Genomic DNA, 21,634 nt, shown 5'->3' with positions numbered 1-21,634 from the left:
GGCATCCTTCATGCGGTGGAGCCACTGGAGCGGGGCATGGTCCGACCAGAGGGGAAAGGGCGCCCCAGGAGGTAGTAACGCAGGGCGCCCACCGTATGGTGAGGCACTCCTTTTCCACCGTACTGTGTAGTTCACCACCCTCTGAGCGAGCTTACGGCTAATGTACAGTACGGGGCGGTCGGCCCCCTTTACCTGCTGGGACAAAATGGCCCCCACCCCACTGTTCGAGGCGTCGGTTTGCAACACAAAAGGGAGAGAGAAGTCAGGCGAGTATAGAAGTGGCTTTCCACAGAGGGCATTCTTAACCCTCTCAAACGCCAGCTGACACCTCTCCGGGCCACTGGACCGGATCTGAAGCACCCTTTCGGGTCAGGTCGGTCAGGGGACTGGTCAGCTCCGAAAGGCCGAGATGAACCGCCTGTAGTAGCCGGCCAGCCCCATGAACCTCCTGACCTCTTTTTTCATCTTGGGCACCGGACAGGCAGAAATGGCGGCTGTTTTCTCTATCTGTGGCCGCACCTGCCCAAGTGGTAACCCAGATACCGTACCTCCCTCTGCCCAACTGCACACTTCTTCGGGTTGGCCGTGAGTCCGCCTGCCTCAGGGACTCGAGCACTGGCCCCACCTGCTGCATATGCTGCTCCCATGTGTCACTGTGGATGATAACATCATCCAAGTAAGCAGCAGCATATGCAGAGTGGGGACGCAGGACTTGGGATGTTTCTTAATGCCGAAGGACTGTTCCAATGTCCAGCATACTTGGAATTCTAACGAGCCTGGTGTACTTCGTAGCGAGACATTTCGAGGCTACACATGTGTAGATTCCGCGGTCTTATAATCCCCACAATGCTTTGCGCACGGACCAATTTCCCCAAATCTGTGGCAGAAAATGTAAGGCGGGGCCTCTCATATGACACACACCTGCACACTTGCTCGCCTGTTCCACTCTTCATTTTCCGAATGCCAGGAAGGATTCTTACCTAGCTTCTGAAGGTCCTCGACATTGAGAAACTATAGGTTACTTACGTAACCCCAGGCCTCAGAGTAACATGAAGTGAGATGTCTCACTATGGGATGCGCCTCAAAGCATATGCAAACAGAAGCATCAATCTCATTACGCCAATCCTGATTGGCTGGTGATCTTGACGTCTACGTCAGGGAATCCACCCACCCTTTAAGTAGCTTGCGCTACGTCGCAGCGTCATTCAAAATAAGCACCTCTTCTCGCTTCGCCTTAGCAAGAAGGGCCGTCTGGTGAGACATCTCACTTCATGTTACTCTGAGTACTGGGGTTACGTAAGTAACCTATAGTTTTCATTCATAACACTCCGTTCGATGTCTCACTATGGGATATTGAAACTCCCGTATTGCTATTGTTTCTCAAAAATCACCAAAACAACCAGAACTTAACAGGTAGAACCCTGTCTCAACACGGGGCCCAGCACTGAAAAATCGCCCCCCCCCCGCCTGAGACAGTATGTCCCTGCGTAGCGGGAGCTGCCACGGCTGCCCGCACAGCAGCTTATATATCTCCGCCAGCCAGTACATTGCAGGCCAGTGTGGAGCTATTAGGATCAGTGTGTGGCGTTGTTCTCTCACTCTGGCCAGAGTTGGGGGTATCAGAGCCAGGGGTGGGAACGCGTACAGAAGGACTGGAGGCCAAACGTGCGCGAACAGATCTACCGCGGCCCGGCCGTAACGCACCCACAGCTGACTCACAATTATTGGATGTAGAGTCCAGTCTGCATATAGTGGTGCACCTCTGGACAGCAGATCTGCCCCGAGGTTCATCACTCCTGGTACGTGCATCGCTCTCAGAGAGAGGAGACGTCTGCCGCTCCATAAGATCAGTTTGCGTGCCAGCATGTGTAACTGGAGAGAACGCAAACCCCCTTTGCGGTTTATATACGATATTGTGGTCGTGTTGTTTGTCCTCACGAGGACATGATGTCCTCTGAGAAAAGGCAGAAAGCGTTTCAGGGTGAGGAACACCGCTAAAAGCTCCAGATAATTTATGTGTGACCGTTGGAGGTCTCTGCTCCAGAGACCCCTCACAGGTCGACCTTCGTATATACCCCCCCAGCCCATCAGACATGCGTCTGTGGTGACCACCTTCCGCGATAGGACAGCACCCATAGGCACGCCCCGTACTAGAAAAGTCGGGTGCAGCCAGTGGCGCAGTGCCATTACGAATTTCATAGTGACCATCACTCTCCGCGCACCATGACGCACAGGGTCCAGTCTGAGGGCAGCTACCCAGCGCTGAAACTCCCTCATGTGTAAGCGTCCCAGTCGTACCACCAGGATGGAAATGAGCGAGGCAAGCCCTGAAGGCTTTCAATCTCTCTGCTGACAGGCAGACTGTAACGGGCACTGAATTCAGGCGTAGGCCCAGGAAGAGTACAGTCTGGGCTGGGGACAACATGCTCTTTTCTGTGTTTATTACGAAACCCAGGTCGAGCAGGTGTTTTACGAGGACATTCGTCTGCGTAATAGCCTCTTGCTCCGACTGTGCGAGAAGGAGCCAATCATCCAGATAAGTTGCCAGGCAAATACCCTGTTGTCTTAACGGGGCTATCGCGGCTTCCGTACACCGTACAAACACTCGTGGGCTGAGAGACAGACCGAAGGGAAGTACTCTGTACTCGTAACAGACTCCCTGAAAGGCGAACCTCAGATATTTCCTGTGTGCATAATATACTGGGATGTGGAAATACGCGTCTTTCAGGTCGACTGATGTGAACCAATCGTTTTGGCGCATGAGACGCAACAGAGATGTGTGAGTGAGCATTCTGAATTTGTATCTTTTGAGATATTTGTTCAGAGCCCTCAAATCTAGTATAGGCCGAATCCCGTTCCCTCCCCGTTTGGGAACGAGGAAATACTTGGAATAAAAGCCGCTCTGACTCTGTTCGGAGGGTATTATAGATATAGCCTTCTTGTCTAGTAGCGAGAGGATCTCTTGCTCTAGAATATGGGCCGACTCTCCCCGGGCTTGCGAATGCAGAATGCCCGAAAAGTGTTGGGGGGGGACAGCGAATTGGAGTCTGTAACCCCGTTTTATTGTCTTGAAAACCCAAGCAGAATCTGTGAGCATCCTCCACTTTTCGCTTCTCAAAGCGAGTGGAGATGTCACATCCCTGTCGTCTGCCCTCTGTGTCTTTATTTGTTGTGTTATGGGGCCCTCTAGTGTCTGAACACGATGGTACCCCAAGTTGACAACCCCGGTCGACACTGCGCATGCGCGTGGCGGTGATGCCTTCACAGCCCCGTCCATCGTCCGCCTTCTGAGAGAGGTAGCAGCCACTCTTACGGCCCGTCCACACTACAGCTTCAACAAAAGCTTGGAAATGGGCATGTCTGAAGCTTGGGGATTTTATTCAAGCAACTCGACCAACAACCAATCACATGAATCTCCCGCCCCCGACATACAAAGCAAAAACCCCCTGGGATTTTATGGGAGCAATATATATATAAACTCCCCAAACAGGCGAAAACCTACCAGTTTCCCCCACTGTCTCTGCCACCTCCCTCCATGCCTGGTTCCTCCGGTTTGTATCCCGGTAGGTGAAGAGGGTCTGGTCATACAAAACTGGGTGATTTGCTACAGCGATAATTAGTTTCTCCTCCATCTTTTTTTGAAATATAGAAATGAACGGCGGGATATCTCTCCCAGCTTAGACGCGGTTTGATTGGCTACGGCTTGAGCTGTCAGATTTTCCGAAACGGGATTTGATTGGCTGGTGCTGGCTACTCCGGCGGAGACGGACCGCTATGCTACCCACAATTCAGTTCGGCGAAAAAGCGAGGCAACGTGACGTCACCCCATTCAAAGTGAATGGGCAGATTGACGCTGTCTACGCTGTCGACGCTGTAGTGTGGACGGGCCGTTAGAAGGGGGGTAGACGTCAGACTGATTTTTATTGACTGCGCCCTTGGCTTAAGCCAGCTAGAGCGGAGCCAAATATTCCCTCGGGAACAATAGGCATGTCCAAGACATCCTCTTTTTCCCGGTCTGGAAGGTTCGTCAGGGTAAGCCACCTGGCTCTCTCCTGTACCACCATTATCCCCAGTGCTTTGCCCGTGGCTTGGACTGCACAGCACTGCACACGGAGGCAAATGTCCGTGATCGCTGCGATTTCGTTCCACACGGCAGGCTCAGGTTTGATCGTCATGTCCTCGCAGAGCTCCGCCTGGTAGGCGGTCAGCAGCGAGGAGACGTTGAGCGCCCTGGCGGACAAAGCTGCGGCTTTATAGGCTCTTTCGGTCATTGCTGACTGGAAGCGGTCTGCCTTTGCCGGTAGCGTGGGCTTCCTGCTCGGTGCCGAAGCCAGCCGCGGTTGGAGGTGGGCTGCCACCAGCGGTTCCATGGGCAGCATGCGGAGCAGGCCGAGCTTCTCCATGCCGACACAGTCCAAAGAGGAGGCACCCTGGATTGGGGCCTTGTTGCTGACACCTCGTCCAGCATCTCTGGAAAGACTGGGAGAAGCTGCTTCCTCATCCTCGCTGCTTGGGGCAAGTTCTTCCCCTCTTAGCAAGATCTGGAGGTCTCCTTGGCCACTTGCCAGGGGATGTCCAGCCTGGACGCAGAGCGTTGGCACACGGTCTGCAAGTCCATACTGAGGCAGGGCGAAGCTGGTGTGCTTTCGCCCGGGGGAGCGGACATCGCCTCCGGCTTGGCAGCCTGGGCAGATGAAACGAAGATGTCATCTTCGTGCTCATCCGAGTCGGATAAGAGGAACTCAGAGGCATCCTCTTCATCCTCCTCCATATAATCCAGCTGTAGGACATCCTCGGCGGGTGGAACCATGGTGAGGTCCAGTTGGGAGCCCCAGCTTGACACAGCGCAGGGCTCCGCTCTCGCGGCTCCAGCCGCCACCGGGCCCCAGCCTGACACGGCGCGGAGCTCCGATTCCGCGGTTACCGCCGTTGTTGAGCCCCAGCCTGACACAGCGCGGGGCTCAATCTCCACGGCGGTCGCCACCATGTCCCGATTGCCGGCCGGCGAATCAACGGACATGAAGGGGTCCCGTCCAGATAGGCTAGCTTGGCGCGCTAGCTTGGCGCGCTAGCTTGGCGCGCTAGCTTGGCGCGCTAGCCGTCGGCGGAGGCTCTTGATGGTGAAGCGGGCACAATGCCCGCACGAACCGGGGGTATCGATAGCTTCCTGGGCGTGTTCCAGCCCAAGGCAGGACGAGCAGACCTGGTGTGAGTCCGTGCCCGAGATCCTAAACCCGCAGCCGCAGAGCCGAGCCTCCGACTCCTCAGGTGTGAGGAAGAGAAGGGTCCATCCTCGTTTGCCGGGGTGTCGGCGCGGAGGGACAAGCTAGTAACAGGTATGTTACAGAAAAAAATCCAACCTTATCGTTATTCCGAAAGGAAAAAACGACGGGGTAGATTTTTCTTTAAAAAATATTAACTGGTGTGTTAATATCTTTCTTATCTCCGTCTCCTCTGGTGTGAGGGAGAGAAGAGTCCGTCGCCGCTCGCCGTGGTGTTGGTGCGGAGGGATAAACTAGCAACAGGTATGTTACTGTTTGAAGAAAAAAATCCAACCTTACTGTTATTTGGAAAGAAAAAATGGCGGGGCAGATTACAATATTAACTGGTGTGTTAATATTTGTTCAATTCTTCTGCAAAGCAAAAAAGTAACCGGCAAGCGCCCGTCGACCGAATGTTAGCTTTGGTTCAGTCTGTGGACCGTTAAGCTAGCCCGGCTACTGATATTCGAGATGTGCTCTGAAGCGAGAAGAGGTGTTTGAATGACACTGCGACGTAGCGCAAGCTACTTAAAGGGTGGGTGGATTTCCTGACGTAGACGTCAAGATCACCAGCCAATCAGGATTGGCGTAATGAGATTGATGCTTCTGTTTACATACACGTTGAGGCGCATCCCATAGTGAGACATCGAACGGAGTGTTATGAATGAGAACACCCACAGTCCATGAGCCGCTGGTAGGTGGCTGGAGCCCAGAACAACCCGAAAGGAAGTGTGACAAACTGGTACAAAGCAAACGGAGTGGAGAAGGCCGTTTTTTCCTTAGACTCTTGTGAAAGGGGAATCTGCCAATAGCCCTTGGTTAAATCCAGTGTTGTGTAATAGCGAGCAGTGCCTAGCCGATCCAGGAGTTTGTCGACCCGGGGCATTGCGTAAGCATCGAATTTGGACACCTCATTCACCCTGCAGTAGTCCACACAGAACCAGATTGACCTGTCGGACTTACGGGACGGAACGACGGGGCAACACCATTCACTGGAGGACTCTTCTATCACTCCCATCTCTAGCATGACCTGAAGCTCCGCCTGAACAATGTTCCTCATGTGTTCAAGCTGCCGATAGGGCCGTAAACGAATGGTCACACCCGGGGGCGTTTCTATGTGGTGGTGAATGAGAGAGGCGCTCCTTGGCAGCGTGGAGAACACATCGGCAAACTGCCTTTGCAACGAGGCAACGTCTGCTCTCTGACCCGGTAAGAGATGGTCGTCACAACAGACCGGGGCTAATTTGGTGTTAGTAATGACCTCCGGTCCCAACTCATCCCTCTCAATCACTGTGGTGGCCAGAGAAGCAGACGCCACCTCTCTCCATGCTTTAAGGAGGTTCAGGTGGTAAATCTGTGTTGCTCCCCCCGTCAGAACGCACCACCTCATAATCTACGTCCCCCACTTGTCGTGTGGCCACGAAGGGGCCTTGCCACTTGGCGAGTAGTTTAGAGCTAGAGGATGGGAGTAACACAAGCACCTTATCTCCCTGTGAAAATTGTCTCAGTTTTTACCCTCAGTTTTTACCCTCTGTTGTACAGGCGCTGCTGACGTTCCTGAGCCTGGAGCAAATGCTCACGTGATATCTGCCCCAGTGAATGGAGTTTTGCTCGCAGGTCCATGACGTACTGAATTTCATTTTTACTTGTGCTCGGACCCTTCTCCCAGTTTTCTTTAAACAGGTCCAAAAAAATCTGTGTCTTCCTGCCAAACAGCAGTTCAAAGGGAGAAAATCCCGTGTAGGACTGGGGCACCATCCGCACTGCAAACAACAGAGGGTCTAGCCATTTATCCCAATTACGACTATCTTCGTGAACTAACTCCTGTGCAACGCTCTTTGCAGAGATAATGTGTGTGTCTGCATGACGATGCTGGGGGGAATCTCCTCCTCGGGGCTGGGGTAGGTCGGCCCGCTGGAACGGCAGGTGGTCGGGACTCTTCCGTCATACTCCGCCGGGGAAGCGAGAGGTGATCCTCCGCGAGGGCGACAGCTGCCTCCAAGCGGCAGGCCGGTGGCACTGGACCCAATCCGCCATTGACGATGGCAGGCCGGTGCCAAACTGCTCCAGCGTTACCTGCTCCACGACGTCCTCAGCGGAGTGCATCCCCAGCTGAAGCCAGAGCCTTGCCGTATCGAGGAGCTGCTGCTCGTAGAAGGGCCGGCCAGCGTCCTCGAAGGGGAGGGCTCTGAACCCTTTTCCGAAAACTTCCGGGGATTGAGCCCACGAGCCACTCCCTAGCGGCTACTGCCTAGCGGCTACTGCCGTACTTGCCATGAACCCCTCCGACGTAAGCGTACAGTATTGGTTCTTGGTTCTTGCCGGGCAGCCGAGTGTGGTCAGCTAAGAGCCGGGTTTCGGTGCTTAGAGCCGGCTCCGCTGCGGTGGAAACAGGAAGAACCGGAGCTTAATCAGGCTCTAGCCGGAACCGGCCCTGGAACCGGTTTGGTGGAAAAGGGGCTGTCACACTTCTGTGTTTTTTCTTTATATTTAATTGAGCATTGCTGGTTGGGGCCTAAGAACTGACGTTTAATTGCCAATCACTGTTATTGCTGTGCACATTGCAATAAAAAAGAGAATCTAGCGGAGTTTTCTAAATATTTCGGTCACAATGATCCACTGGCTGTTTCAACACCAGCTTTGCAAATAAACTCTTTCTTTTTCTGCTTCTGTCACCTTCCTGTAAACCCAGAGTTACATTTACTAAAAGTCGTCTCACATCCTGACATATGACATGTATACAGCTAGCATCATGGAGAAACGCCTGGAAGCAAATTACGTCTAATATTGAAGTAGTGGGAGCTGTAATCCATTGTGGGACACTTTTCATTGTTCACCTGAATCTGGCCTAAATATAGAGCAATATTTGTATACATCTTCTTTTCCCCATTAACAGGCTAGCAGTTGAATTACCTGACCACACAATGAATCTCAATCAACCAACACAAAATAAGAATTGTAGGATTTTTGTAAAACATATTGTGGTATTTGATATCATCTTTTGCCCTATTTTGGACGGATCCGATGGTTTTATTAATGATATATTCCAATTCCTCAGTGTGGTGTTGTAGTGAAAGCTGTTATAAATAGATGGCATGGAGGGACACTAGAGTCAGAGCAGACGGCTCAAGGATCATATCACTCCTATTGTATGCTGTACAGGTAACAATTTAAGATTTAAAAACTGGTAATATGTAATATCTGATTATGGACAATGTTTCTGTTGTAAGGATTTTCACTCTCGCAGGGGTAAATGAGACAATGAATATCAGAATGGCTATCTTTTCACTAGCTTTACTGTATTACTGTGTGATATTGTTCCTCAATATCTCTCTCATCATGATCATCATCTTAGATGAAAACCTGCATGAACCCATGTACATCTTATTGTGCAGTTTTTGCATTAATGGACTTTATGGGACCACAGGTTTCTTCCCTAAATTCCTCTTAGATCTGCTGACTTCTTCTCAACAAATCTCATATGAAGGATGCCTTTTGCAAGCTTTTGTCATGTACTCGTTTGCTTGCTGTGATTTATCCATTTTAGCAGTCATGGCTTACGACAGATATCTGGCTATATGTCGACCACTACACTACCACTCTGTCATGTCAAAGAGGAGGCTCTCTCAGCTCATATGTTTCTCCTGGCTAACACCTTTCTGCGTTTTCTCTGTTAGTCTTCTGCTAACCTCCAGACTAAAGCTGTGTAGTTTCAAAATTCAGAAACTCTTTTGTGTAAACTGGATAATTGTTAAACTTGCTTGCTCTGATGTTGACACCTCTTCCAGTGAGATTCTTTCATATACAACCATAGTCATTTATGTGTCTCATGGGTTTTTTACAATATGGACTTATATGCATATTATAAAATCTTGTTCAAGGTCCAAAGAAGACAGGGTAAAGTTTATGCAGACATGTGTTCCTCACCTGACCTCTTTAATCACATTCCTTGTTGTAATAATATTTGATTTGATGTATATGCGTTTTGGCTCCACAGATATACGTCAAAGCCTTCAGAACTTTATTGCTATTGAATTTCTGCTGATTCCTCCTGTGATTAATCCTCTAATATATGGATTCAAACTGACCAAAATACGAAACAGAATTTTAGGTTTATTGCATTTCGAAAGAAAATAAGCTTTTCCATTAAATTTCAACTCTGATTTCTTCCTATTATTATTAGTTTTAACGGGGATAATACAAATAAACATTGTTTGATAGGAATGAGTAAAACATCAGATAACGTTTATACATAGTGCATCTAATCAAAGCTAATATGGTGCCCCTTCTCCTGGTTGTGTAATTACATTTAATGTAATAATGACTAAATTTCTCAATATATGCTTACTAACAAAATTGTAAATATTCAATTTTGCTCACTTTATTTGTATGTATTGTAACATGAATGAATTGTGATTCTTCTGCTCTTATTTGTAATGCAATTATGTTTTGTGAGCCAGAAATTTGCTCTACAGCATCACACAAATAATATATTTACATTTTTTACCGCGCAAGTTCTTATGTAATAATATCGAAGATTGTCATTGAAGCACATTTCTGTCTTTTGCTGAATGAGGTAACACAATGGTGATTGATGATATTGCCCAGTGATGAAGGCCCTTTTTAGTTTGCAGTATTACTGACTGTTTCTGTGACCACCTCGTTGGAGGACTTAGCCCTTACATCTGAATATTTAGAGTTCATATTTCAATTAATGCAAATAGTCCATTAAAGCTACACCTTAAACATTTATGTGCAACCTCTGAACAAAACATCCAGATTGCTCTTAACCTGTTCTACATGTATATATCTCTTTACATCCTATACTTTGTGTCCTTTTCAAACCTTTAAACTGCATGGCCTGTTTTTACTCCGATGTATTTCTGTAACACTTTGGTCAGGGACTTCAGATGAAAAATGCAGTTTGGCTTATTCTGGCATTTTATATACAATGTGTGATTATACATTTACAGTGTACCTTCACAAATTAGCTAAACTAAATTATTTATTTTGTGTAATCTGACCTTTTCTTAGGATGTAAGAAGATTCAGATCTTGGTTGATATAAATAACTTGTGAATTCATTGAAATGTTCTTTAAATCATACTGTAGCTGTGTCCAGATAGAAATGAGGAAATGTTTGTCCGTTTGTCAAAACTCATCTCCACTGATAGTGACTCACTTGCTGTCAGTGTCTCGGGTCATCCTCCCCTGCTGGGGTCAGGCTCCACATTAGTAAGCTGCCCAGTAGAGCCCCAGCTGCAGCCCCGACAGCTGACTTGGGACCTGTGTTCACCCTGGAGGAGCCGGCCAGGGCCCCGACTGCAGCTCCCAGCGCAGCCGCTCCGGTCCTCAGCCACGATGGAGTCAAGTCAGCCTGAAGCTGCAACGCTTCGTTATTTTCATCTCTCTATGGACCCAGAATCACAATCACTGTATCAAATAAACCATGCCACCATCCCCACATTCAGCAAATCCAGTGCATGGTATCTGGAAGTACAGCTTGGCAATATAATAGTCATTAAATATCAATATGTTTTTAACCAAATAAAGCACCATTGAAATTGTCATGATATTGTATGGTTGGCCATTGATATTTTCACAATGAACATTTGATAATTGATGTCATATGAACTAACAGGGGGGCAAAGGCTAACAATAGAAAAAAGCTGGTAAATTTAGAAAACAACATTACTTTACTGTTATGCAGCATGCAAAACCATGTACAAATCAACACTTCAGTACGGAGCCCTGGAGGGTTCAGAGAGAGAAAAATAAATAAAACGAGGCCATGTTTTATTAATTTGTGCGCACGGTATGTAATTTGTGGCCTCAATTGAAATAAAACGAGGCCACGCTTTATTAATTTGTGCACAAGATATACTTTCTCATTCGCACAAGATACTTTCTTATGGTTAGAGACATCGAACTGTCCGATTATTACGCCATATTATTAGTTTTATGAAGAAGATGTCCGGTCGCCAGGGTGTGTGTGTGTATGTTTGTGTGTCTTTGTCTGTGTGTGTGTGCGTGTGCGTGCGTGTGCACATGCGTGTGTGTGTGTGTGTGTGTGTAGGCCTTTGTGTAGGCATTTGTTTTCAGAAGATATTATGATAGTGGCGTTCGTTCCGGTGCACTCCGACAGCATTTAGCACTAGCCTACATCGAGATTAAATACATTTCTTTCACTTGGGAATATACATATGGAGTTAGCCAGATGTGTGTAAATTACTGTTCATGGTAATTTGAAAACAAATGCCGGTGTCGGACACACACATACACCGAATACACACACACACATCATGTAGCATTTTACATTTCCATAGCAACAACAACAACTTCCTGTCAACAGCGTAAACTTCAAAATAAAAGTATCTAAATAAAACTATAGGTTACTTACGTAACCCCAGGACTCAGAGTAACATGAAGTGAGATGTCTCACTATGGGATGCGCCTCAACGCGTATGCAAACAGAAGCATCAATCTCATTACGCCAATCCTGATTGGCTGGTGATCTTGACATCAGCGTCAGGGAATTCACCCACCCTTTAAGTAGCTTAAGCAAAATAAGCACCTCTTCTCGCTTCGCCTTAGCAAGAAGGGCCGTCTGGTGAGACATCTCACTTCATGTTACTCTGAGTACTGGGGTTACGTAAGTAACCTATAGTTCTCATTCATAACACTCCGTTCGATGTCTCACTATGGGATATTGAAACTCCCGTATTGCTAGACATGCTCATCTCGAAAATCACCAAAACAACCAGAACTTAACAGGTAGAACCCTGTCTCAACACGGGGCCCAGCACTGCGCGGGCCACACTTGGAGCAGAGACATCTAGCCTGTAAAAGCGGACAAAAGTGAGCGGTGAGGACCAGCTCGCTGCTGCACAAATGACTTGGATGGAAACACCCTTGAACAAAGCCCAGGATGTAGCCAGTCCACGAGTAGAATGAGCACGCAGGCCCGTTGGTGCCTGCAAACCCTGACTCGTATAAGCCAGAGCAATCGCTTCCACAATCCAGTGGGAGAGCCGTTGCCTGGTAACGGGCTTGCCCTTATGAGGGTTAGCCCAGGATACAAAGAGTTGGTCATTGCATCGAAACTCTTTTGACCTGTCCATATTAGGTGCGTAAAGCACGGACTGGGCACAGCAAATTCGGCCACTGTTCCTCAGAGGAACACAGCGGCGGAGGAAATGCCTCAATGTCAATGGGGGTACATGAGCCAACCACCTTAGGTACAAAGGCAGGGTTGGGCTTCAGCAACACTCTCGTTTGCCCCGGGGCGAACTGAGTGCATGAAGGATGTACAGAGAGCGCATGAATGTCACTGACTCGCTTGGCAGATGCCAGAGCCAGTAACAGCACTGTCTTGAGTGACAAGTGCTTCATGTCAGCTTCTTCCAGGGGTTCAAATGGAGGTAGAGTGAGCCCATCTAAAACCACTGCCAGGTCCCATAAGGGCACCAGTGACCTGGAGACAGGGAGGAGCCTGCGAGCCCCCTTCATAAAACGGCAGACCAAGGGATGTTGGCTAGCCGTCTTTCCCTCAAAGCCCACATGGCATGCAGCAATAGCAGCCAGGTACACCTTGATCGTAGAGAAAGCTCTGTGTTTATCAATCAGGTCCTGTAGAAATGATAGAATCACCCCGACAGGACATTGAAAAGAGATGTGTCCTTTTTGAAGGCACTACTCCTCAAACCTCCACTTACAGTCATAGAGGGACCTGGTGGAGGAAGCTCTTGCACTCTGAATAGTGTTTATCACCTTCTGAGGGAGTCCCACTGTATTCAGGTTATACCACTCACGGGCCAGGCCCATAGTGCCAAGCGCTCTGGGTGTGGGTGAAAAATCGTCTCCCCCCCTGAGACAGTATGTCCCTGCGTAGCGGGAGCTGCCACGGCTGCCCGCACAGCAGCTGATATATCTCCGCCAGCCAGTACATTGCAGGCCAGTGTGGAGCTATTAGGATCAGTGTGGCGTTGTTCTCTCACTCTGGCCAGAGTTGGGGGTATCAGAGCCAGGGGTGGGAACGCGTACAGAAGGACTGGAGGCCAAACGTGCGCGAGCGCGTCCACGCCTAACGGTGCGTTTCAATCGCGCATTGAAAAGAACAGCTGACATTGAGCATTTTCTTTTGATGCGAACAGATCCACCGCGGCCCGGCCGTAACGCACCCACAGCTGACTCACAATTATTGGATGTAGAGTCCAGTCTGCATCAGTGGCGTTTTCTCCTGGAGGCCAAGGGAAGCCAGGCTTCCCCTGTTTTTTTGGATTTTAGTTATCATTTTAATAAATAAATAAAAACACTTTGTTTAGTTTCGGAAATTCTTTGTTGTGTGTTGCTGCAGGCCTGTCTCTCCCTCATTCTCATTGAGTATTTTACAAAGAGTGAAACAGCGCCCCTGTCGATGTTATGGTGAAACAGTAGATGGCACTCTCTATTGCGAGAGGAGGCCAGCCGAAATTATCTTCCCTTGGTGAAAAAAAATGGAGGGATTGACCAATCAGATGAGGCTCACGTCATGCCCCTGCCAACCTGTGATTGGTCAGGGCCATGCCAAGGGAAGCCAGAGGCGGCTGGCTTCCCTTGCCTCACAATCCAATCAAATCGCCCAAATCGTCCTAAAACCCGGAAGTAAGCTGCGCTTGGTTTCCCTCCACATAAAAGCAATGGGATTTCTCCATCGGATTTTGGAAAATAGCTCGAAATAAGGTCAGTGGGAAACGAACCTGTTAGATAAATGCACGACACGTTGTGTTCAGTCGGATAATATCCACATGTCTACCCTACTTTTATAATTTCGAATCATAAAACTAATCGATAGAAGATGGATAGCGTCACTGCACCACTCTCAGCGCCGTTAGAAAGTAGCAAGCAACTGAAGCAAGTGCAATTATGGAGGGTGGAGATTTGGAGTATTTAATCAAAAATAATTGTACTAAACTTCCGCTACAGCAGCAACAACAAATAAAATCTGATGATAGGCCAATGCCCAAACTGGAGCTGTGTACAGCGAGGAAAAAAGGAGCGAATCGGACGTAAAACGTTAAAGGTCTCTGATTTAGTTTGTGAATGAATGCTTATTAGAGTTTGGGCTGGAGAGTGCGTGCGGACCTGTCGGTTAGATAACAGGCGTGTGTAAGTCCTGCATCTGTATGATACAAATGTGTGTAAAATGATACCGGGTGCTGTAATCACTCATCTGGTTACGTTATTACATTGACCACCACACCCCCGACCCAAAAGAAAGGACGTATTATTGGCTTCCCCTAATATTTTCCCCACGCCACGCTACTGGTCTGCATATAGTGGTGCACCTCTGGACAGCAGATCTGCCCCGAGGTTCATCACTCCTGGTACGTGCGTCGCTCTCAGAGAGAGTACATTCGATATTTCAGATATAGAATCTATAATAAATAAATAACATACATAAATAAATAAATTATATCAATATATTACCTTACAGCTGATTAAAATGTGTACTTCTTGTTATTTTGTGAGTTTTCTGGCTGTATTGGGACAACTGATTATTGATTTTGTATATTTAAGGCTCTGGTATTTTCAGTGCTTAACAGTTTGAACTTAATTTTACGATTGTAAATAAAGATATTCAAGATCTGCAGAGTCGTGACATTCGCTGTATACATTCACACTCCCCAGAAGAGACGTCTCTGTGATGTGCAGTGGGAGGAAAATCCAGATCAAACTAGAATGACTGGCAGGAGGGGGGGGGGCAGACTGTGTTTACATCAGTGGTGCTCTAAGGTGATGGATTGTGTCCCTCAGGTTGAGTATTTCATATTAAAATGCAGGCCTTATAATTTGCCCAGAGTATTCCCCATTGTTTTTGCATTGCTGCTATTTACATTCCCCCTGATTTTTTTTTTTTTTTTAAATCACACTCATGTTTTTATCTGGTCTTGTTTTTCGAGATAGACAGACAACAGTAGACAACCCTGCACTTTGTTACAAAACTCTGTCGGAGAATGACAATACATGATCCTTTAAAACTAACGTCTGCAGTTGAAAAATTACAATTTGGCTTTCTGACATTACTTTAGAGACATTTTATAGAGTTTTCTTATGTTGCTCCCTGGTAGACCACCACACACAGAAACTGGAAGACGCCTGATGTGCAATAACCATGTCTGTAAATGTAAAACATTTGCAGTAGGCCTATACCCTCCTGCCATTTCATGTTTACGTTTTTTTTTCTCAGTTTATTTACAATTGGCATACAGTACCAGCAACCTCTTTAGTTCAATATGGTCACTTTTATCCTAAAAACAAATATACTGCTACTTTTTTACCCTGTTGTACTTATCTGCTTTTTTGTTCATGTTTTTTTACTTCTTTTGTTATTAATATCGTGTGCTACTTAATAATTGTTTTAAATGTAAGTCTTATCTCCTCACTTCATCTGCTGTTGTAATAATGTTCATGTCCCTGTTGGTGGACAAATAAAGGATTTCTGATTCTGATTAATAACTATTTTGCAAAAATGTGAAAATCAGACTGCTTTTTTTTTACCTTCTCAGGCGGCATGGTGTCTCTTTCCAGCTCTTCCAGACTGTTGTGTTCTCCTTCTGTAACATAAAGAGTTTGATTAAATGTACTTACATAACCACATCAGTATCCTCATTATTTCACAATCTGCGCTGTGAATAAGGTTGTACTCACTGTGTTTATCAGTGTCTCCGTGAGGGCTCAATGGCATCGTGTACGTCCTTTTCTGTTGTCGACCAAGCTCATTAAGTGACTTGAGATCCGTCCTTGTTTGCCTGTGGTGGTTCCTGTTGTTAAATTGCTCAGTTTTAGGCTCATATGTTCTGTCTGTAGTTTCTTTTATCTGATAGTGTCTCTGCATCCCTTCAAGTGTGGCCTTCAACACCTCCTTTGTGTTTTCATTGTCTTTCTGCAGCTGTTCAATTTTCTCTTCAAGCTCTTTCGCTTGTCTTTTGTGATTCCTCATCATTTGATCCAACTCTTGATCTTTCTCCTCACAGTTTTTCCTAAAGGCTGCTGTCTCTTGCTCATGTTCCTTCACTCTTTCCTGAAGCGTTCTGTTTTCCACCTCACTCTTTTGCTTTGTAACTTCAGCCACATCATCATTTGCAACACATCTTTCACTAAGGCTTGTTATGGTTCTGTCTTTCCCCATGATGACTTGTTTGAGCTGGATGTTCTCCCTCTCAGCCTCCACTGATCTTCTGCCAATCTCTTCTTCATACTCTTTATTTTTCCTCTCCTTCGAGTCCCTCGCTGCTTTCAGAGCTTCTATCTTCTCATCTCTCTTATCTTTGGCAGTTGTAATCATCTCCTCTATTATCCTTTCCTTCTCTTCCAATGTTTGCCTCAGCATATCGCTTTCCCTTCTTTCCCGCTTAAGCTGCCTGGCTCTCTTTTTGGAGCTTTGAAGCAGCTTCCTGATGCTTTCATTGAGTTGTATAACACTGAGCAACAAGTGTTCATGATCATTTCCCACCTCTGTTTCCTCAATCTTCGCCAGCAGTTCTCGAACCTGAATGTCTTCAACCTTGTTTGAGTTATTGAAAACGTGATATCTATTCCCACATTTGTCCACCAACCACTGGAGGGCAGGCCATCTCTCAATGTGCTCCTCGATGGATGTGACTCCCAGTTTGTCTCCCCAAGTGAACAGCACAATGAATCGAGACCAACCCCCAACTCCAAGCAGGCTTAAATGCTCCTCTGCTTTCAACCGGTCCGTTTCAGTGAAAGTCTCATCGCTGCGTACGACCACCAGGACAGCATGGGGAGTGGGGGCACACAGAGATGCACTGTGGGTAATCTGCTGCTGTACTTCCTGTGGAGTGTCCTCTGAGCAGTATCTCCCATGCCAGCCAGGAGCCTCCACCAGAATGACTTGCTTCTCGTGAACATAACCCCTTCTCTCTGTGCACAGTGGTAATGGATGTTCAGCAGGAAATAATTTCACTCCAAGAATGGTGTTTCCAGCCGAGCTCTTCCCAACCTGCTTCGGTCCCACGATAAGAACTCGTAGTGTTGAAAACGGAGGAGACTCTCCTGGGTTTAATTACAAAAATGCAGGATTAAGGCAACAATGGAATCTTAAAGGGATCTCATGTTTGCATTCATTTTGAAAAAGTTGCATTGACAAAGGCAGGTGTGGGGTACCCTAACTCCTTAAAAACATTGAAAGCTTTGATTCAAATTGAACTATGCATACAATTCTGTAAATGTAACGTTTTCTGGATAAAGAACAACACTTCAGACTGCTAAACTCTAATAAACACAAATATCTACATTTTCAAATTCTCCATCTGCAAAATCTGTTGTTCTTCCTCCATTCAGCTTGTATGACAGTGCTGTAGTTTGTGGTATAAACCATGGAACCAGGAAAAACTACTTCAGCATGTATTTCTCAGGGTATCCAAGTCACATGCTCTAGAGGCCGCACCGAAACACAACTTTCTAAACCTGTAAGTGACACTGTAGTACACTGAAAAACAGAAACTTTGTCTTTATGTTATTTACTTAATATTATTGGTTTCAACTAACCTAATACAGTTATACATCTGTTGACATTGGGCAGTATAAACAAAATGAACTTAAAATAAAAGATATTGCTGGATTAAGTGATGCTCACCCATCAGAGATCTGATATTGTTTCTGGCCGTCTTCACATTCATTCGCCTCAGAATGGCCCTCTCTTCTACCTCGTTCCTTCCCTTTCCAGTTATTTTCAAGACTTCCTCATTTGTAGACACATAACCAACGCCCCCCGCCTTTATGTTTCCTGCAACCATTGCATCAATCTTCTCCCAAAGTTCTCCAACCTGAGTATCATCCTCTTCTCCCCAAACACTTGTGTCTAAAAGGTGGTATCTGCGTCCACACCTCTCCAGAGCGGCTTTGAGAAAGCTGTGTCTTTCTGAGTATTCCTCTACAGTCGTCCCCCTCAGCTTCTCACATCTGGTGAATATCACTATCGTGTTTCTCCACACTCTGTCATGAAGCAGCTCCAGAGGTCCCTCCACTGTCCACTCCCGGCCTCTGTGAGGGCTGATGGGTATTACCATGAGGAAGGCCTGAGGTCCTGGGTTGCACACGGCCATGCACGCTGCCATGTTGTCCTTCACTAGGCCGGGGTCTCGGACAGAGTAGTGGATCCACCTCTCGGGGCTGTTGACAACAATAACCGCACGGCCATCGTCCAGAACACCCCGTCTTCTGACACACATCTTCACGTCTCTGCTGATATCAAACATCTGTCGGCCGAGGATGGCGTTTCCTGTCAAACTCTTTTCCAGCCAGTTGTGCCCCAGGAGGACAATCCTGAGCTCCTGAAGACAGTGTTTGTCCCCTGGAATGAGACAGCATTATTCGGCAGCAGTGCACATGTCATTGTATCATAATCCATCTATGATGCAGACAGTACTAATGCTTGATTAAGTCCACATTAATTAAATACAAATGTATAATGATATTTAAGGATTCAAAAGTATCCCAAGAAGTTTGAAAGAAATTGAAAGTTCATTGTGGACATTCTAAACACCAGTTAATGATAAACACACTGTGGTGGGATTTAAAGCTCCAGAAGCTACCTCTTTGAATGTGTTTTGAAAACGCTCTCAGCACTCAGAAAAAAAAGAAATTTGAGCAAGACAGGTGCTGAGGAGGCTCCTGGTGCAACTGAAAGCCCCAGGACAGCTACGTTTTGTCAGGTTTGTGTTCTTGTTCTATATGGGCCATTCTACCGAATTGATGCAAAGTCAGGTTGGAACAGTTTTGAAATGTATGTTTTTTTCCCAAAACTTTGTCCATATATATTTTGTACCATATCTAAATTACACATACCGTAAAGTTCTAGTAAAAGAACCGTACATTTTTATATCGTATTTTCAGACTGTATTGGAAAGTTCTTCTTCCTCTACCAAAAATGGTCACTACCGAAACATAGTGCACATACACTGTAGTCGAAAAGTATTGGACATATTTTTTAAGGGTTTTCACAATTAAATCAATGCAATTTAATTTTAATCAAATTTCAAAGTTCAATTTATACAATTCATAAAAATCTCAATGCAATTTTTTATCAAAAGTATGGGATATAGCTACTTGCCATTCAGCTGCCTGCCTTGTCAAAAGTGCAGGGGTGTGGCTAAAAACCAGGCACAGCCATTGGACTAAAACCCCTTGTGTTTCGGTAGTGACATGAAAACTGGGGACATGATTTTCTGAGTATAGTTTTTTTATTAAAAAATTAAACCCACAATAAATATAAATATTCCAACTTCCGTTTGAATGTAATCAAAGATCTTCTAAATACACCATTCAACAAAATACAATAACATGTTTTAAGTGTTATTTACAGAACATGAAATTTAGATGTCAGGGTTGGGGACAGAGCTCCCAATAGAAAGTAGTAAATGATGTTTTTGTATATATTTAGCTTATAACTATATCATTGAATGCCATGTTTAAATAGACCATAACAAATTCTTAGTAAATATCTATGTCTGAATAGTTAATTGTTTTGTTAAATAGTTTTTTGTTGTTGTGGGACCGCACTTTGCATTAATTCGGTAGAATGCCCCATGTACGATAAACTTAAGGTCATATAACTGTCAAAAAGACATGTTATTCACACTCAATTAAGTGTTAAATGTAATAGCAGATTGAACAGCATACCTTTCTGTGACTGTGCTCGGCAGCTCACTGCTGCCCCTTCTTCCATTTTGTATTCTGTCAAATATACCACATTGCGGTCCTCAGTGTTCACCTCTGATTTAATGTTTGACTCGGCAAACACCCAAAGTCAAAGTCCAGCCAACCCTACCAGTCATATGACACTGGAGAGATATCAGTATCAGATGTAATTATTACAAACCGTGAACACATTTCGAACAGTGTAATTACAATAAATCGCCACTATATTAAATGCCAGTTTCTGAGTTAAGTGTGTCTTTACTGTTCCATTTAATTGCCCAGTTTTTTATTTGTTTGAATCCCTGAACTCAGCTGGCCTTTGTTAGGGACAGTCCCTTTGTTTGGGACAGGCCCTTTAATTATCTAAGCACAAAACTCTAGCTCGAAATAGGTACTATAATTATTAAAATACTTTAGTTTGTACCTGTGTTTTTCTCGCAGATCTTAGTTTATTTTTGTGCACCAATCAAAAATGTCTGAAGACTTTAAATATTTCAGACTATTCTGATTTAAGAATAAAGATAAGTAGCATTTTATACATTACACTTTTAAGGAACAATAACAACTTTTTTGTATTCCAAACTTAGCTTTGGTCTGTGTCTAGTCATGAGTATAATGTTGTACAGAAAAATAACTTACAACCAACTTCTCAGGGGGCTTTAATGAAAGCAAAGCACGTGAGGATATTTATGAAGCAAGTAGGCCTCGAGAGTAAAATAATCACACTTTCGAGGCTTCCTTAGAACACCTTTTTATTCAGATTCAGAGTTAATACCACAGCTGCTGTGGTGTCAGTCTGTAAAAGAGTCCCCGAGTCAGAAGTAACTCGGTTCAGTGACTGTGCAATAGTGCACATCATGCAAAAATTAACTGACTACTGTAAGAAACCATAACTAATTACAAAGTTGTAAAAACGCTATACATCATCTGTGACTCCAGCCTTCTGTCTGTAGGCTTTCACAGCTCCAAACCTGAAGGGTGAGCCAGTCTGGGCTCTAACATCTGCAGACCCCTTTCCAATCTGCAGGACCCCTTCTCAAACTGCTCCCAGAGGCCAGCTGGCGTTACATCTCCTCCTGCTGTAGCTTTTCCATCAGGGGTACATTTGGTCGTAGCCTGAATGCAAGGCCTTTAAAACAACTATTGCAAAAAAACTGTCACTGCAATTTCTAAAATCATACTCATAATTTACATTATGTACATATGTTTACAGTCTCAACATCCAGTCACATTTCCATACAGCACACCTAAAAGGTCCTCGGGACATTTTATGGACAACTTTTCAATGTTCCATTCAGAAAGTCTACTTTAAAAGGAACAGCTCGTCCATCTCTACAATTTCTAGAAGTGATCACCATCAATCACCTTATGTACATATTTTCAGTTAAAACAGTATGTAGAGACTAAAACAGAAATCCTTTACCAGCCGTGGGACAAATACAATATTTCGTATTCAGTTGGTTCATACTCTCACACTGTATCTTAATGGAAACGTGTGGCATGTCATGATGAATGAAGGAGGGTGGATGTGAACGTGTTGCCTTGATGGAGTGAGAAATATGAAGCAGGTTGTGTGTGGATTCAGTTCCAGACCCTTCCCGTGTCATGAAGCCATATTGTATCTGAACTGCTTTGCAAACACAAAAACTCACAAATCCAAATAAGTCAAAA

General features: G+C 45.7%; 2 protein-coding genes across 2 annotated transcripts in view; one reads left to right on the top strand and one right to left on the bottom strand.

The window, feature by feature from the left end:
* Window positions 1–20,023, bottom strand: part of LOC117467037 (GTPase IMAP family member 8-like) — a 47,441-nt gene extending 27,418 nt beyond the window's left edge. The window contains exons 1-5 of the mRNA XM_034110597.1: window positions 19,946–20,023; window positions 17,901–18,617; window positions 15,950–17,317; window positions 15,800–15,855; window positions 10,443–10,670 (exon numbers count right to left, since the gene is read on the bottom strand). Of these exons, the coding sequence (XP_033966488.1) occupies window positions 10,449–10,670; window positions 15,800–15,855; window positions 15,950–17,317; window positions 17,901–18,617; window positions 19,946–19,991 (2,409 nt within the window). The 5' untranslated portion in view covers window positions 19,992–20,023 and the 3' untranslated portion in view covers window positions 10,443–10,448. The remainder of the gene's footprint in view (window positions 1–10,442; window positions 10,671–15,799; window positions 15,856–15,949; window positions 17,318–17,900; window positions 18,618–19,945) is intronic.
* On the top strand, window positions 8,469–9,398 carry LOC117467039 (olfactory receptor 4B13-like). The gene has a single exon (XM_034110599.1). The coding sequence runs from the start codon at window positions 8,469–8,471 to the stop codon at window positions 9,396–9,398; it is 930 nt and encodes a 309-aa protein (XP_033966490.1).
* Window positions 20,024–21,634: the final 1,611 nt, after the last annotated feature.

The sequence above is a fragment of the Pseudochaenichthys georgianus genome, chromosome 21, assembly GCF_902827115.2.
Source record: "Pseudochaenichthys georgianus chromosome 21, fPseGeo1.2, whole genome shotgun sequence".
NCBI lineage: Eukaryota > Metazoa > Chordata > Actinopteri > Perciformes > Channichthyidae > Pseudochaenichthys > Pseudochaenichthys georgianus.
Note: the sequence above shows the minus strand (reverse complement) of the source record. Positions and strands in the feature narration are given on the sequence as shown.

What these genes read in the sequence shown, in the direction of transcription:
- LOC117467039 (XM_034110599.1), top strand. Translation starts at nt 8,469, where the DNA reads ATGGACAATGTTTCTGTTGTAAGGATTTTCACTCTCGCAGGGGTAAAT.